The 16,805-nt window shown below is 46.1% G+C and overlaps 2 protein-coding genes and 1 pseudogene across 7 annotated transcripts in view; 2 read left to right on the forward strand and 1 right to left on the reverse strand.

Moving 5' to 3' along the window:
- The window catches only part of FANCA (FA complementation group A), a 137,790-nt gene extending 135,213 nt beyond the window's left edge, over nt 1-2,577 (forward strand). For all 6 annotated transcript variants that reach the window (XM_032959126.2, XM_076068687.1, XM_076068686.1 and 3 more), the window contains one exon: nt 1,699-2,577. In XM_032959126.2, coding sequence (XP_032815017.2) covers nt 1,699-1,764 — 66 coding nt within the window. In that variant the 3' untranslated portion in view covers nt 1,765-2,577. The remainder of the gene's footprint in view (nt 1-1,698) is intronic.
- Nucleotides 2,578-3,370: 793 nt separating this feature from the next.
- Nucleotides 3,371-3,514, forward strand: LOC116945089 (5.8S ribosomal RNA; annotated as a pseudogene).
- A 4,843-nt stretch (nt 3,515-8,357) lies between these two features.
- The window catches only part of ALOX5 (arachidonate 5-lipoxygenase), a 65,641-nt gene continuing 57,193 nt past the window's right edge, over nt 8,358-16,805 (reverse strand). Inside the window, exons 10-14 of the mRNA XM_032959123.2 lie at nt 15,840-16,018; nt 14,274-14,395; nt 12,300-12,400; nt 11,236-11,406; nt 8,358-10,324 (exon numbers count right to left, since the gene is read on the reverse strand). Of these exons, the coding sequence (XP_032815014.2) occupies nt 10,145-10,324; nt 11,236-11,406; nt 12,300-12,400; nt 14,274-14,395; nt 15,840-16,018 (753 nt within the window). The 3' untranslated portion in view covers nt 8,358-10,144. The remainder of the gene's footprint in view (nt 10,325-11,235; nt 11,407-12,299; nt 12,401-14,273; nt 14,396-15,839; nt 16,019-16,805) is intronic.

Consider the following 16,805-nt stretch of genomic DNA (forward strand, 5'->3'; position numbering starts at 1 on the left):
AAACAAACTTAGAATTTTTTTGGAAATGTAATGCAATGCAACGCAGAGAGTTGGCTTACACACAGTTATAGCTCTTTGAGATCCACACGGCACTTTTCCTCCTGATTTTCCATATTAAAGTAATGTTCATCGCATGACAGTAAAACTAATAAAATCACTTGCTAGAGCTGGAAAGCAGCCAAAATTAAGCACAGACCATGGAATGTGTTTTGTGCAGTCATTGGGGACCATTGCTAGAATCATGATCTCACAACACTTTATAATCGGGTTTAAGCACAGGCAACTGCTGGAATTCAAACCAGAATCTCAACGGTGCCAGCTCAGTGTCTCTGAGCCACTTGGCCACCTGCTTCATCCTTAGCAACATTCAAAAGTTGATCACTCAAAGATTGCATCCAAATTATTCTGATGATGCCGATGGAGCATTATAAACAATGACTCGTTGATGATAGAGCGCCCATTACGCCAGGACAGCTCAGAGTAGTGCCTGCGATAAGTGACTTGCAGCACGTCTCAAATATTATAAAAGGGGACCCCGCAGTGGCAGCTGTCCCTATGTAGCACAAGGTGACTCAGCACCTAGCTAGCAAGCAGTCGTTACTCTCCCAGTAGGGGGGGGTTGATTGCTTTGTTAGGCAAATTTGAACCGTTATGCCAACATACAATGGCCTACAATTTTGAATGACGCCAGGGGATCTTTAACATCCACTGTGAAGCAGATGGTGTGTAGTATTTATGGTTAATTATACCCTAGATTTAATACACAAAGGTGTGCATTTCACGCACATAACTCTCAGCCTTAACCAGACCACCATCTCAAAATACACCCCAATAACCAGGGCAGCGTGCTGCATGTGAACCGCAAACGATGCAGCACCATTCACAAAAGGCCCGCACTTCGCTTCAGATTAAATAAACCAGACTTTTTAAAACACTTAAATACAACTGAATAAAAACCCTTGAAATAAAACGCAATGGAAACCCTAAACAAAACAAAAACCCCTGTAAAATAAAACTAAAAAGAAAAAAGCAATGTAAAAGGCACATAGCCTACACAGATGGGTATGCAAGAGAACCCGAATAGGTTTCAAAACGATACCCAAAAGACTCAACGGACTGCGAGTTTCTAATGTTCTAGAGAAAAGTGTTCCACAAATGAGGTTCATGGCTGCTGAAGACTCTTATTGATCGCAACTTTGTCTAAGGCACACACCCAGGTTTTCTTGTTATCCGCGGACTGACGTCGCTGCACAAAGGAGTAAGGTTTCAGCAGATCAATGAGGTGTATGGGAGACAATCCCCTTCAGGGCCTTGAACATCAAACCAAAAACTGTATTCACTCAATCCATTTATTATCATTTACCGTCATCAATTTTGCTTTTACCAAATTCATGCATCATTACGGACTCGCCCCCATTGCTTTCTCTCTCATTTATTTTATTCAACCTCATCTCCACCGTTGCACACACACACACACACACGTTTTACACCTTTCTTAACTGTCTGTAAAGAGCCTCGGTTAAGGCGCTAAATAAATTACGTTAAGATAAGATTACATCAAAATAGAAAATACTTTCGAAACCTCTTTACTGTGAATCCCATGCAGGTGGCCTTCATTATGTCTTGAGCAGGAGGAACCTGTGACAGAAACGTGAAGACCTATAACCTTGGTGTTTCTGTGTCTGGTGTTCACTGCAGACGTGGCTGACAGCTGTTGACCCAGAGCTAAGGGCTGCCCTGGACCACTTCTCGCAGAGAAGCTGACATGGAAGCACAAAAATCCTCCCGTCTGTGCCCATGAGCACACCAATTTCAGCTGGCCCACCGAGTGGGCTGCAATGGTGGCGAGATGTTCACTACCTCGTCTGGTATACAAAAGGTTGTGGGTTCGATCCCAAGCCTGACGCCTGCTGTATATTTGGAGTTTACGTGTCTCTCTCCCTGTGATTGCATGGATTTTTATCCAGGTCCTCTGGTTTTCTCCCTCCACATTTAGAATCAACTTGCATTTAGAGTCTTTGTCTGCCATACATTTCCACGTGATAAGCCACTTGGTCGAGCTATCATTTGTGGTCAGGTAGCTTATGAAAAAAAGCTACATAGCTCAGTGGGCCTTACCTGGTAAAATAAAAAAGGTTAGTTTAGTTTACTCTGGCTCGGGTCCTGTTCGTGTTGTGGGGCCACTTTGGAGTCATAAGAGATGCTTTCTAATACCACTCCGGGATAAACTGGAAATCAAATGAGTGGCATTCATGAAATAAACAGTACCCACACATTTCTCTACAAATGCTCACATGTGATTATTCATGCGGTGGTCACTGACACGCTCTGATCACCATTGAAATCCGTCTTGTACAAGACACCCCAAACATGTAATGAATCAATCAAACAATTTGACGAATTATTCCCCGAGGGGCAGGACGTGGGTGAGGTGGATGTGGGTCAACTGACCAACCCATGTGGCTCCCTCTGCATTCGTCCATGTAAAAAAGTTTCTGCTGCTTGGTGCATCATAAAATATTTCGTCTCAATAAAGCGGCTTTAATATACGTGAGAAAGCAGAGGCACACCGTCTAACGTTAATAGGGACACAAGTTCGTCCTATCGTGTAGTTTTCTTCTCGTCAAGAGTCTATATTGCCATTTGCAGATTAACATTAAAAAGATACCACTCTGTTAAAGAGGGTTCGAGGGAAGAGGACGATGACTTGGATGAGGTGCCCTATCGAACCAGAACGGTCTAGAAATTAAAGATGAGCCTTACACAGCAGTGGATGAGGCATTTGGCTAAGCATTTCCTTCATGAGGACATAGAGCTGTAGAGAAAGTTGTTGTTGATAGGCTTGGAAGTTTTACCTACTCACTCAGGCAGTAGATAAAACATATAAGCTAAATATGCAACCGGTCTATGATGAACCAGCTCCCTTAAAAGCCAAGTGCTTCCCCTTGGATCGGCATATGCCAGACATGCTGCGCTATTAGAGGGGGAAAGCTGGGAATTTCTTCTTATAATTCCTGGGGTGGTCGAGAAGAAGTACAATAATGACCAGAGGAGGCTTTAATGCTACTTCAATAAGTGGAGTCAGCCATAGCTCAGTGGATTATGCTGCATAAAACCCTCAGTCACAGAGGACCCAAGTTTGCTGTTACACGATATGTAAGACAAGGCCACAGAGAAGTAATCTTAAAAAAGGCATTTGGCTGCCAATGCTTCTCTTAAATCTGGGGCTTGTGGCCTATCTATTTGGAGAAATTGACCCAGAAGGTCATACTGAAGTTCAAGAGCATAGTCAAGTACCCCCGGTCCCCCCCCCCTTTCTCCCTGCCTTGCGTTTGCTAGAGGAGAGGGGGAGAACATGCGAGCCAACGACGGCTCTTGACGGTGGATCACTCAGCTCGTGCATCAATGAAGAACGCAGCCAGCTGTGAGAAATAATGTGACTTGCAGGACACATTGATAATCGATACTTGGAACGCACATTGCGGCCCCAGGGGCCACGCCTGTCTGAGGGTCACCCATTTATCAATCGCTCTCCTGCTCAAAAGTGGGTGGTGTGCAACTGGGGTGTCGCTTCGTTCCCTGAAGGGGAGAGACAGCGGACTGACACACGGCGGCGGGTGGCGCCGCGTCTGCCGCGCTCAACGGTGGGCCGCAGGAGAGAGGCGTGAAGCCGGTGGACGCGTCCGGTGCCCTCGCACATGCTGGAGATGTGCGTCTGTGCTGAGCCCCGTCGCACTCGTGTGTGCGGGCCGGCCCTCGGGCGCTCTCCGTGTGCGAGTCCCTGTGACTTGCGCGTCGCGGTGCGACCTCAGATCAGAGATGGTGACCTGTTGAATTTAAGCTTATTGCTAAGAAACTAACCAGGATTCCTCCAGTAATGGCAAGTGAACAGGGAAGAGCCCATCGACCCAGTGAGTAGCACTGAACCCTATGGGAGCCCCAGTACATAACACTGATCCATACTCTTTGGTTCTTTCGGTAAAGTCACGTAGGTAGGAAAAATAATAGATTATGACGTTTCGATCGCAACAACAAGCGACCGTCTTCAGATGAGAGAATCAGACTGCTGTGGACGAGGCATTATATTGACCCGAGAGGGGGGAGGAGGGGGGGTTGCCGCATCGGTCAAGAGGGTGGGGCCAGCGATTGTGGGAGATGGACTGTAGGACATGAGCATGAGAGTGCAATCCAAAGGACACGTGAGCACGAGAGTGCAATCCACAGGACATGTGAGCATGAGAGTGTAATCCAAAGGATATGTGAGCATAAGAGTGCAATCCAAAGGACATGTGAGCATGAGAGTGCAATCCACAGGACATGTGAGCATAAGAGTGCAATCCAAAGGACATGTGAGCATGAGAGTGTAATCCAAAGGACATGTGAGCATGAGAGTGCAATCCATAGGACATGTGAGCATGAGAGTGCAATCCACAGGACATATGAGCAAGACAGTGCAATCCAAAGGACATGTGAGTATGAGAGTGTAATCCACAGGACGTGAGCATGAGAGTGCAATCCAAAGGACACGTGAGCATGAGAGTGCAATGCAAGAGATCGGCTGTAGGGTGGGGAGAGAAGGGGGCGGGAAAGGGAAGAAAGTGGGTCTCTGCAGCAGCACTTGAGTCACTGGGGGAGAGATCTAAGAGAGAGAGAGAGCCACAGAGAGTCGGAAATAACAGTTGACATAGGCAGGTAGGATGGAAACATCACAGTCAGTTAAGACTTTACCTGGTTCATAACGTCTTTCCAATGATTAAGTTGTGTATGTGTTTATATATCTGAATGGCTTCATGAACAAATCTCTGATGATTGCAGTGGGTTTGTAGAGTACCTTCATCTTGGAAAAAACAATTTCGTGAGCCCACAGCGTTAAAACAATGATCAGCAACGGCAGAGGTATTGGTCCTACCGTGTTTCAGATTTGCCTTGTGTTCACGAACACGGTCCAAGACATGTCGTTTCGTTTCTCCAGTTCTTTGGATTGCACTCTCATGCTCACATGTCCTTTGGATTGTACTTTCATGGTGCTAATCTCTCATTAACACTGCTGTTGTGCGCATATGCGGGCATGATACTCTTATGCGGCGACGGAAGCTCATGCTAATCACCCTCCCTAATCCCTCTCTCCCTAATCCCTCTCTCCCTAATCTCCCCCATTAACACAACTGACGTGCTTGCGTCCGTGGATGGAATTCCTTTCCAGCTCAGTCCCCGCTTGCTTGCCCATCGCCACGTAAATAACCTCTTGTTGTAACAGCTCTCTCGCTGGTTCAGCAGTTCCACTGCTGGATTATATTTCTCCGCCTAAAGACGACCGCGCTTGTGTGCGCGCGCGCGCGTCCATGTGTGCGTCTGACAGTCTCCTTTTCCAGGTAAACAGGCAGCAGCACGAGTGGTCGGCCGGAGCGAGCGACGACTTGTCCGATGCCATTTCTGATAAATACTGCTCCGTCAACGAAATGGTAGCGTTGCACGTTCATTTGACATTTCTTTGTTGTAAACTGTGAATTTGTTTTTTTTTGTATGTGTGCTGTTTACGTGTGTTTTGGCTTGCATGTGTTATACATGGTGTATACATTCCTTATAATGGGGGGCAATAGTGTAGCGGTTAGCGCGCTGCGCTACGAACTTGGCAGATAGGGAGTACAGTAATACCTCGACGTATGAAGCAGATGCGTTCCTGGAGCTTCGTTTGTATGTATCGAAACTTTGTAACTACAGTGAGGGAAAAAAGTATTTGATCCCCAGCTGATTTTGTACGTTTACCCACTGACAAAGAAATGATCAGTCTATAATTTTAATGGTAGGTTTATTTGAACAGTGAGAGACAGAATAACAACAAGAAAATCCAGAAAATCGCATGTCAAAAATGTTATAAATTGATTTGCATTTTAATGAGGGAAATAAGTATTTGACCCCCTCTCAATCAGAAAGATTTCAGGCTCCCAGGTGTCTTTTTTACAGGTAACGAGCTGAGATTAGGAGCATACTCTTAAAGGAAGTGCTCCTAATCTCAGCTTGTTACCTGTATAAAAGACACCTGTCCACAGAAGCAATCAATCAGATTCCAAACTCTCCACCATGGCCAAGACCAAAGAGCTCTCCAAGGATGTCAGGGACAAGATTGTAGACCTACACAAGGCTGGAATGAGCTACAAGACCATTGCCAAGCAGCTTGGTGTGAAGGTGACAACAGTTGGTGATTATTCGCAAATGGAAAAAACACAAGAACTGTCAATCTCCCTCGGCCTGGGGCTCCATGCAAGATCTCACCTCGTAGAGTTGCAATGATCATGAGAACGGTGAGGAATCAGCCCAGAAATATACGGTAGGATCTTGTCAATGATCTCAAGGCAGCTGGGACCATAGTCACCAAGAAAACAATTGGTAACACACTACGCCGTGAAGGACTGAAATCCTGCAGCGCCCGCAAGGTACCCCTGCTCAAGAAATACATATACATGCCCGTCTGAAGTTTGCCAATGAACATCTGAATGATTCAGAGGACAACTGGGTGAAAGTGTTGTGGTCAGATGAGACCAAAATGGAGCTTTGGCATCAACTCAACTCGCCGTGTTTGGAGGAGGAGGAGGAATGCTGCCTGTGACCCCAAGAACACCATCCCCACCGTTAAACATGGAGGTGGAAACATGCTTTGGGGGTGTTTTTCTGCTAAGGGGACAGGACAACTTCACCGCATCAAAGGGACGATGGACGGGGCCATGTACCGTCAAATCTTGGGTGAGAACCTCCTTCCCTCAGCCAGGGCATTGAAAATGGGTCATGGATGGGTATTCCAGCATGACAATGACCCAAAACACATGGCCAAGGCAACAAAGGAGTGGCTCAAGAAGAAGCACATTAAGGTCCTGGAGTGGCCTAGCCAATCTCCAGACCTTGATCCCATAGAAAATCTGTGGAGGGAGCTGAAGGTTCGAGTTGCCAAACGTCAGCCTTGAAAACTTAATGATCTGGAAAGAGGAGTGGGATAAAATCCCTTCTGAGATGTGTGCAAACCTGGTGGCCAACTACAAGAAACGTCTGACCTCTGTGATTGCCAACAAGGGTTTTGCCACCAAGTACTGTCATGTTTTGCAGAGGGGTCAAATACTTATTTCCCTCATTAAAATGCAAATCAATTTATAACATTTTTGACATGCGTTTTTCTGGATTTTGTTGTTATTGTGTCTCTCACTGTTCAAATAAACCTACCATTAAAATTATAGACTGATCATTTCTTTGTCAGTGGGCAAACATACAAAATCAGCAGGGGATCAAATATTTTTTTTCCCTCACTGTAAGGGGATGTATCTTTGAACTTCTTTAGCACTGTACGTAGCCCACTAATCAGAGGTGCGAAGGACGAAAATTTTTACACAATCAGTTCTAAAGAAATGAGTTTGTCCATCTGGGTGATGATTTGAAAGTTCACAGCTCCAGCGGCTTCCTAACATCGGAAGGAGGAGTGTTCCAGACGGCCACAGAAGGGCATCTGAAAGCGCACGATGTGTTGACCGTCTTTGTTCTATGGTCAGCCAAAATCCGCTTGCGAGGATGACCGGAGTTGGCGGGATGGTTTATGTTCTTTAATGAGATCAGCTCGGTGTCGTGGTTCATTTGTGGCAAGAACTTTGTATGTAATGAGCGCGACCTTATAATGCATTTGTTCAGGAACGGGAAGCCAATGCACCTCGGCGAGCACAAGACGGACGTGGTCAGTTCATGCAGTACCCGACACTTATCAAAAAAAATTATACACTGCAGCTTGGTAATGTTTTTTTACCAGACGTCCCGTAGAGTAGCGAGTTGCAATTATTGGGCCTTGTCGATACTATGCTACACGCCAACCTGTTGGCTACATCATGACTCAGTAGTGGCCGAATATGTTGTAGAGCCCTGATATGAAAATTGGTGGTCACACGAGATCTACTGGTCGAGTGTGGTGGCAAGGTTCTCTCGATGAGTAAAAAACTGAATCCTGGAGTCTGCAACCACCACACCTGGGGTCCTCCCACTTTTTTTCGCCCGAGCCCAAGGATGCGTTCCCAGCCTTCGTAACGAACCATTTCATTTATATTGCTCAGCGGTTGAACTTACGACTATGATAAACACTTAATAACTTACCATTCATATTGAACATTAAAATAGATTTTCTACTGTACAGATTTTAAATGTAAAACTAACATGAATAAAATAAAGTGTTCTTTATCGTAAAATATCTTCACACCGGTGTAGTCTTGGGTGTAGTCGTAAGGTTGCATGGCCCACCAAACACCATAGGTCCGTAACGTAGCGCGTTGCTGTGTGCTGATTGGCCGAGACGAATGTTTAACATTATATGACTCATCGCGATGTGCAAAGCTCAAGAAACAATTTTATTTTTATATTTTTGTTATTTCATAGTACTTATTATTTAACTTTAAAAAAAATCCATTAATACAATAATAAATCCAAAGTTCATTCCAGGGACTCCTCTACTTACGAACGAGTTAGGTTTCGGAGGTCTGTTCGTAAGTCTATTTGTTCTTAAGTCCAACTTTACTCCTGTAGATTTCAAACATGTTGTACGCCATGTGCATTTAACATGGGCTTTAAAAGTTGGATCATCTCCTGCAGATGTAGATGCCATCGGTTCTTCATGCTCTGCCAATGTAGATACCACAACCGCTATCTATTGCTCAGCGGTTGAACTTACGACTCTCTGTCCGAACAGGCAACTGGACATACGGACAGGTTTATTCATATCTCTGAAAGTTCACAAGTCGAATGTGCGTAAATCGAGGAACTCCTGTATACTGAAAGTTCCTATATCAAATATTCGCATATCAAGCTATGAATATATTAATCAGGCCTGGGTACGAGCTGCAATTCACTGAGTTTCCCTTTGTGTACCCGTGGAGCAACGGAGACTTATGGACATTCAACATCCCGAGTCTCGGAGATTGCAGCTGTACGAGAGATGTCGAGGGTGCAGCGCAAAAGTCGGGTTCCTGCTCACGATTCATTTGGATCCAAAGCATCTGGGGGGTTACAGAGTCATCCTGGATCTAAGGAGGCTCAGCAGATTCGCCAGATATTGCCGTTGCAAATCCCATTTGTTGACATCGATTGAAAGGCACGAACCAGCCTGTGCATGTCGATTTTCAAAAGCAACCGCGAGTTTTTGCGTTTCAGTATCGCAGGGAGACGCTGGGACTTCCTGCTCTTTCCATTCAGACTCTCATCCTCCCCGAGGGTATTTAATTAACTAAAGCTAAACCATTTTATTTTACCAGGTAAGGCTCCCTGAACTATATAGTTATTTTTCAGAAGTGACCTGTCACAAATGATAGCTCAACAAAGTGGTTTATCATGTGGGAAGCCAAATACTCTTAAACGCACGTTTCTAAATGTGGAGGGCAAAACCGGAGGACCCGGAGTAAAATCCATGCCATCACAGGGCGAACATGCAAACTCCAAACATACAGGCGTCAGGATCGGGATCGAACCCACGACCTCCGGCATAGCAGGCGAGGAGGGAGTTAACATCTCCTAGCCAGCGCGAAGATGTTGTCATCGCTCACCTGTGAAAGGACCGCATCCACGTGTACCCAAGACTTTTGTATTTGGGGGGGGGGGGGAGGAGGGGCACAATAATGGATATATTTTGCACGGCAAGTGAGCGGTAACGTCACATCTGTGATGTCACCCGCATGCGGCAGCATCACGCAGTGTGCCTGCTGACGTGACGCATCCCCCCCACCCTCCGCGTAGGCGGTGTATTACTCCAAGACAAGAATCCAAGTCTCGGGCGAAGCCGGGTAGTAAAGCTAGTACTGTATATATTAAGTGGTTGCACAATGTCACGGTGAGAATTGTTTCAGATGATGGATGTTACGTTTCAATTAGCCACGGTGTGTGCCGTGTGTGATGGGACTAGGGTTGCCACCTTTTCCACTGTAGGCCAAACCCAGACGTATTTCTTAGCCAGCACCAAGGTCTATCAAAACTGTCCTCTATATTATATTAATAATAAAGTTCAACAACACAACACCAGTAATTAGGTCTCAGTAGAAATCAATTCCCGTGGCCCGAACGCAGATGCCAATTGTTGGACTGTCCGGATCAAACCCAGGCAAGGTGGCAAACCTCGATTAGGCTGCCATTAGACAGCAACGCTGTTGGGGATGCGGTCTGGGGACAGGTAGTAGTAGGGAAGTTTCTTCCCCCGGTTCCTCTCCGTGATTCTGGAGGTGATTTCCTGGAGGCGCTCCTTGAATCTCGCGATGGCCTCCAGGATTGGCATCTCTGTGAAGTGCTGGTCGGGGTAATTACCCAAGAAAATCTGTAAATTAAATAAAATTGAAAAAGTCCTTTAAAAAATTCCCCACTCACCCTCGTGAGACATTTGTAGATGACATGTGCCCATCATGTTGGGTCAGTGCAAGTTTTATCTTCATAATACTGCAGCAAAGGCAAGAGGTAAAGATGCAGCCCTGCAATTGCCTGCTAACACCACTGTATGTATGCTGAACTTCTTTTGCACCGTACATAGCCAACCGTGCTAATTGGTGGTGCACTGCTGGTGGAGGGGCCTCCACTAGAGACTGCTCTCGAGATCCCCTCGAGTGGGTATTTTGGCCTACTCTTCCACAATGGACAGACCATCTTGGAAGAGTTAGGAATGCCCACACTTTATTCCACCACACGTGACTTGCCAATCAACTGACTGTGCCGTACCCCTTTTTACAGCTGGGTTCACACAGGCGGTGGGGATTTAATGAACTTGCACAGTTGCTTGAACTGCCACGCTAGGAGATCGTGCCAGCGACCTCTGTATTACACCAAATCTGGCTGGTAGCCACACAACATAGCATATATGGTAACCCTCTTTGTGACATTTTTCAGGAACAGCTGTCAAAATGGTCCAGAAATTATCAGTGAGAATTATTTGGATAAGGTGTCACTATTTTTACAGACCCAGGGCTGATGGCACAGCCAGAATGTGAAACTGTCTCCTGGATTCTACGACACCCTTTCCCCCTTGTAATTTGAAGCAACATTTTGGATGCGTATTATAACCTGGTCGCTGTGTGTGTGTGCAATATTTTGACACCGGACACAAATTTAGGGTGCATCTTACTTTCCAGAGCATCTTATAAGCTGGAGAATACGGTGTTCAGATTTGTTTTTTAAATGTTGAATGTTAAACTCTCCTCATTTCGCACGAGTTGTCATGGTAAAGATCCCACCAACCTCATTCTCCTGAAACTGGCTGAGGGCCCAGACTGCACCAAGGTGCCAGCAGGAGCGACCGCGGTCAGCCAGGCTGGCGATGATGTAGTCCATGGTTGTCACTCCCTTCTCAGTCGGTGGAGGTTGTCTCATCGTTGGAGATGCGTTCGGGATCCAGGAATACCAGTCGTACTGGGAACGCGCGCAACACAACGGCCACACCGTGGACCTGATCTGGTGGAGTTTGACTCTGCACATTTTCTTAATTTCAGCATTGTGCGGTAACTTGGGAAAATTAATTCCGCCAAATTCACGTGATAGTTTTTGGCACATTTCACCGTGTGAAATGGGTGGCGCTCCATTCCACAAAATATTGTGACCAATCAGCAGCTGGGAGAGGGCTGACTGGAATTTGGGGCCGTGAATGGTGACGGCACGCTCACTCCACCTGCTGGCCGAGCCAACCAATCGCGCTCGGTCTGCAAAGCGGATGAGACGGGTTGGAGCAGCGCATTCCTGCCCCACCTCCACTCACAAATGGATGCACAATAACGACTGCAGCGTCTCATCAACCTGTCGTACGACGGCGCTGTCCTTCAACACCCTTACCCGAATAAATAACCAATTTAGCCACCCGAGCCAGACTGCGGGAAGCGACGCTACGGTACTCCACTGGGCAACGTGGCCGAGCAAATCAAGTAAGCGCATAGGCACTGATCGTGTCGTGCATGTTGGATCTGGATTCTGAATGCGATTTGAACAGAGATTTACGTGAGATCAGTGAAAATATACGGAGAGTTTGACATCTGACCTTTACAGCATTGTAAATGAAAATGATGACGACAATGACCGTCAACAATATTTAGTTTAACTTTCACGCGAATTTTGGAACTGATGTGCAACAGTTTCTCAAAATAAATAACTGCTAAAGACCTTGCCTAAAAGAAGTCCATTTGAACCAGTAATGCTAAGCACTGGGTCAGTGAGCCCAGAAGAAATGTAATACCAAGTGGTTCTTTGGGACCACTCGGTATTTAATTGTGCAGTAAAATGTTTTGCCAGAAATGTTCGTGTACAGCTCTCACCTGCCCAAAGTTGACAGCGGCATGATTCGCTGATGTGGCAAATATCACCGTGGTGATGAACAACTCCAGCTCCTCCAGTGTTTCAAACGACTGGGGGATTCCTGCAACACGCCAACATGGCACTTGTACCCACAGCAATATACCCAAATATTCAGCAAAAGGTACTCAATATGTAGTGAGTCACTTCTGAGACACTTTTAGGAGGCAACAACCACTGGCGGAGCCAGTGGGGGGGGGGGCACGTACCTCCCCCAAAAGATCCGATCGAAATAAAACATGCTTAAAATCGCTTTAAACTATTGTCATTGTAGTGCGTATTTAATGTGGTGCTGCACTCTGTTGTAGGAGAAAACATTTAGTAAAAGTCTATTTAATTAAGTGGAACGTGTTGTCTATATTTAAAGTTGCGCATTTTGATGTGACGTCAAATTTCTCAAACCCCCCCCCCTCGTCACACATCGTCACAAATGTCTGACCCACCCCCCCCCCCAGGTGCGTGACGTCATTTATGGACGGCCCCCTGGGCCATGCTTCCCGTGTCCCCTCAGTCACCTTTGCCCTACATCCTTTACCACGTGCTTTGCCAGCCGGCCGGGGTGATGTGTCCCCACATGCCCCTCTCTGCCAGCAGCCAGCACCACGCACATGCTGTGCTGGCTGCTTCACCCATATTTCCTTATTCTATTGTATCCAGCGCTACGCGCCGTAGTGATTCATTCTGTCACTACACATACATACTTACATACAAAAATGAATGCCACATAAACGTCTATCTGGAAGTCATCCAAAATCATGATATGGCAAAATAATTGACCGATACTTTATTAATTTGTCAATAATGCTGAGTTGTATTGGTTAATTTGATTCTATAAACATTACTTGAGCTATATGTATACAAGGTATATTTGTCAGTTTAACACGGAGGAGGCTTTCGTGACCAATATCCTTATTGCAGGTGTTTTTTGGGGTTAGATCGCATTAATAAATAAATGTGTCGTTAAACCCGCCACCACCAGACACAGCCAACTAGTAAGGTTTGTTACGTAAACAACATGCCAATTCGTTACTAGTACAGCACACCGGTGTGTTGGAGAGCAAAGCCACAACATTTACAATCTGAGTACGACGTTTTGTCAGTAATTGCAACTAGCTTCATCAGGTGGCAGCCACATTTGACCCTCCTGACAAAGTCTTTAGACTTTACCGAAAGAGCTAAGACTGTCTTTAGACTCATTGAGGCTTTCCTGGGTAAACAAGCGACATAGTAATCACATGAACTGAATTGCAACCCAGAATTGCCACAATGTGTGTGAAATTGCCAGGGAGTGAATCTAAACACTAATGGTGGATACACTTCTTCCTATTCCATTATCTCTTCATGGATGTATGTTGAACTTCTTTCGCACCCTACATAGCCAACCGTGCTAATCAGAGGTGCGAGGGCCCTGCCAGGTTTTCTTGCTTGCCTTTTGTGTTTTTTTCCCAAAACGTGTGCATCCGTCTGACCGTGTTACATTGGCGTCAAAGCATAGTGATTGACGATCGCATGCAGCGATATGGATTGTAGTAAGGAATAACTACAATGACTTGCGTCTGATCGTCACCCTCCTTGACACCAGGATGTTTCGGAGCACCGCATACGTCTTCTTTGGTTCTTTCGGTAAAGACACGTAACCAAAGAAGATGAATCCTTGCAGTCACGAAAGCTTTAAATCGAAATTTCACCGCATATGTGATAGGTCACTTGCATTACATCTCATCTCAACACATTTGTAAGGGAACCCCCCCCGATGGTATCTGTCCCTGTGAGCAAAAGGTGATTTCAGCAGCTGGCCTGAAAATGGGCACATGAGTCTGCCAGTAAGGGGGCGATGATCGCTGTGCGTGTGATTCCAATCGAGTAGAAAGGAGCCGTGCACAACGTGTGTATTTGCTGTCGACACTACGAATCACGCTGCAGGGAGCTCCGTCTACCTGAATCCTTGTTGTTCCGGAACCCGTAGACAAAGATGTCGTTGATCCAGGCCTGCACCTCGGAGTCCATTTTGACGGTCTTGTCGTCGGGGTAGTAGACGGCAAGCACTTCCTTCACAAACCTGCAACGTACACTTGGCTTGATGCAAACCCAGCCCTCTGTGTTCATGATGATAAACCCCATCGCAGGAGGAGAACGAGCGCAGGCCAGACACAAATATCAGTAGCATCACGCACAGGCGCTGCTAACACCCAGCAGGGAGGCATAACACCCACCCATTGGCCACGTGTGCCTGCTATGTGACAGCCACATCACATGTGCAATGCTCTCTGCCTTGTCTAGACCACCAGCTCAAGAGATTTAACAGCACGCGCAGGTGCTGCTCATAAGCAGCAGGAAAGCACAACTCCCATCATGCTTTGCATGTGTAAGGGACGCCAAGAGGCGATCCCCACCTAATTAGAGCCGCCCGCATGCAGCACAGCTTCACTAGCTCTGTCAATTTAAGTGGCGCAGGAAGTCTTCACCAGCTGTGTGCAGAGCCTGCTTAGCCCTGATTGGATCACTTGGCTTTAATGTCTGGATTGGCTAAGGACCACTTGATTGCCTAGCGGGTTTGAATGGGAAAACGAGGGGGACTTAAGAGAGCCATGAGGTAAATCAAAATATCCTGGAGTGGGGGGTGGGGGAACAGAAGTTCGGGACTTTTCGTAATTTTTGTATTACTTAATTACCCAGGAAAGCCACGCTGAGTCGTCGGACTTTTGCAGGAGGTGTTTGTTAAGTTGTTTTCAGCCAATGAATGATGAGTGTTTATACAAGTGGGAGGAAACCCACGTATGGGAGGGGACAATGCTATGTCCCCGTACAGATGGAAACAGATGGCGATTAGTCCACTTGCTGCACTGCCTTCTTCTGGAGAGCCAGAGGATGGCACCTTGAAAGCCACGGGAAGGGAGTTTCACAACATTTGTGCGGTGATCCACCAACCCTCACTGCCTCCACGGAACTGGATTACAGGCGAACGTGCATAGCCACTACCCCGCCGCGTTGCACTTGTCAGTCAAAGACTGGTTGGGAGACGCCCCTCGTGTGCACCGGACTCCTCTATTCACTGCTCTTCATATTCACGCCATGTGACCACCACAAGTGAAGTGGCCTCACACCGACCCACTGTGTGTGAGCAGCAGCAGCATCGTCAGGATGAAGAATTCCCTTGTGGCTCATAAAAGAATGCACACCTGGGAATGAGTGAGTAGTGCGTAGGAATGGTAAAGCAATGGCACATACTGCCATGGACCATGCATCCCTTTGCTGCAGGTGAAGCGTCGATGATTGATTTGTCTTGCAATTGGCTATCAGTGTCTATTACAGTTTGTATTTGTTTTATGAGCCACAATGCTCCACAACTGCGCTCGGTGGGGTACGATACGAGGCTGTTGCTTGCGGTGACAGCCCACAGTGCTGAGGATAATGATGGAAATGCGCGAGGTGCGATGCATACTCCAGGATCGAGAATATCTGATGTAATGACGCCGGTTCGGCCTCGTGTATATCGCCCTTACTGTGCCGTGCAGTTCCAGACTTGCTGGCCATCTTTACGGTAGAAGTAATAGGGAAGGCTCTCCTCGCTGTCCACGCCACGCATCTGGATGTTCTTGGGAAATTGCAGATGTTCGTATTTTAATTCTTTCACAGCCCTCTGCACGAGCTGCACATGGCCGCCTCCCCCTGTTGCATTCGCCTGTAACACAAGGCGCAGACGGTGTTATCACAGGAATGCCGTGTTTAAGAACTCAACACGTTTGTCAGAAACACTGTGGTGTGTGTGTGTATGTGACCTTAAAGGAAAAATATTGAATAGATGACATTTCCGGCCATGGACCTTCTCCATAGCACATACAAATAAAAAGGGCCATTGCCCAAAACGTCTCCTATGATATATTTTTTTTTATTTTAAGGCAAGTCTTATTGGCGAAAGTTTATATGTATGTTGAACTTCTTTCGTACATAGCCAACCATGCAAATCAGAGGAGTGTCTGCATAACTGGAAAAGCAGAATCACCAAATAATCTGTTTACATCATCAGGATGGTTGTTAAAATATTTTTTTGCACAACCGATATATAAAATGTAACATTTAATCAAATGAGAGAAGGAAATGCGTTTTGGTAATAAAACAGGAGGTATTAAAATGTTAAAACACCAACTAAACACCTATTACAAGGCATTAAGTCTGCATTAAATGTTAACAACCTCGCTACATTTAGAAACATGCGTTTAGAGTATTTGGCTGCAATCAATTTCCACGTGATAAGCCACTTCTTTGAGCTATCATTTGTGGCCAGGTCGCTTTTGAAAAAGAGCTGCATAGCTCAGTGGGCCTTACCTGGTAAAATAAAACAGTTATTAGTTTTTACTTGTGATAAAACATGCAAACAAATATGTTTAGATAATGTGGGCATTAAATTTCGATTTAAAGCTTTCGTGACTGCAGGGATTCATCTTCTTGGTTCTTTCGGTAAAGTCACG

This window comes from Petromyzon marinus, chromosome 22, assembly GCF_048934315.1.
Source record: "Petromyzon marinus isolate PM22_M1 ecotype Great Lakes invasive population chromosome 22, UKy_Petmar_22M1.pri1.0, whole genome shotgun sequence".
Taxonomy (NCBI): Eukaryota; Metazoa; Chordata; class Hyperoartia; order Petromyzontiformes; family Petromyzontidae; genus Petromyzon; species Petromyzon marinus.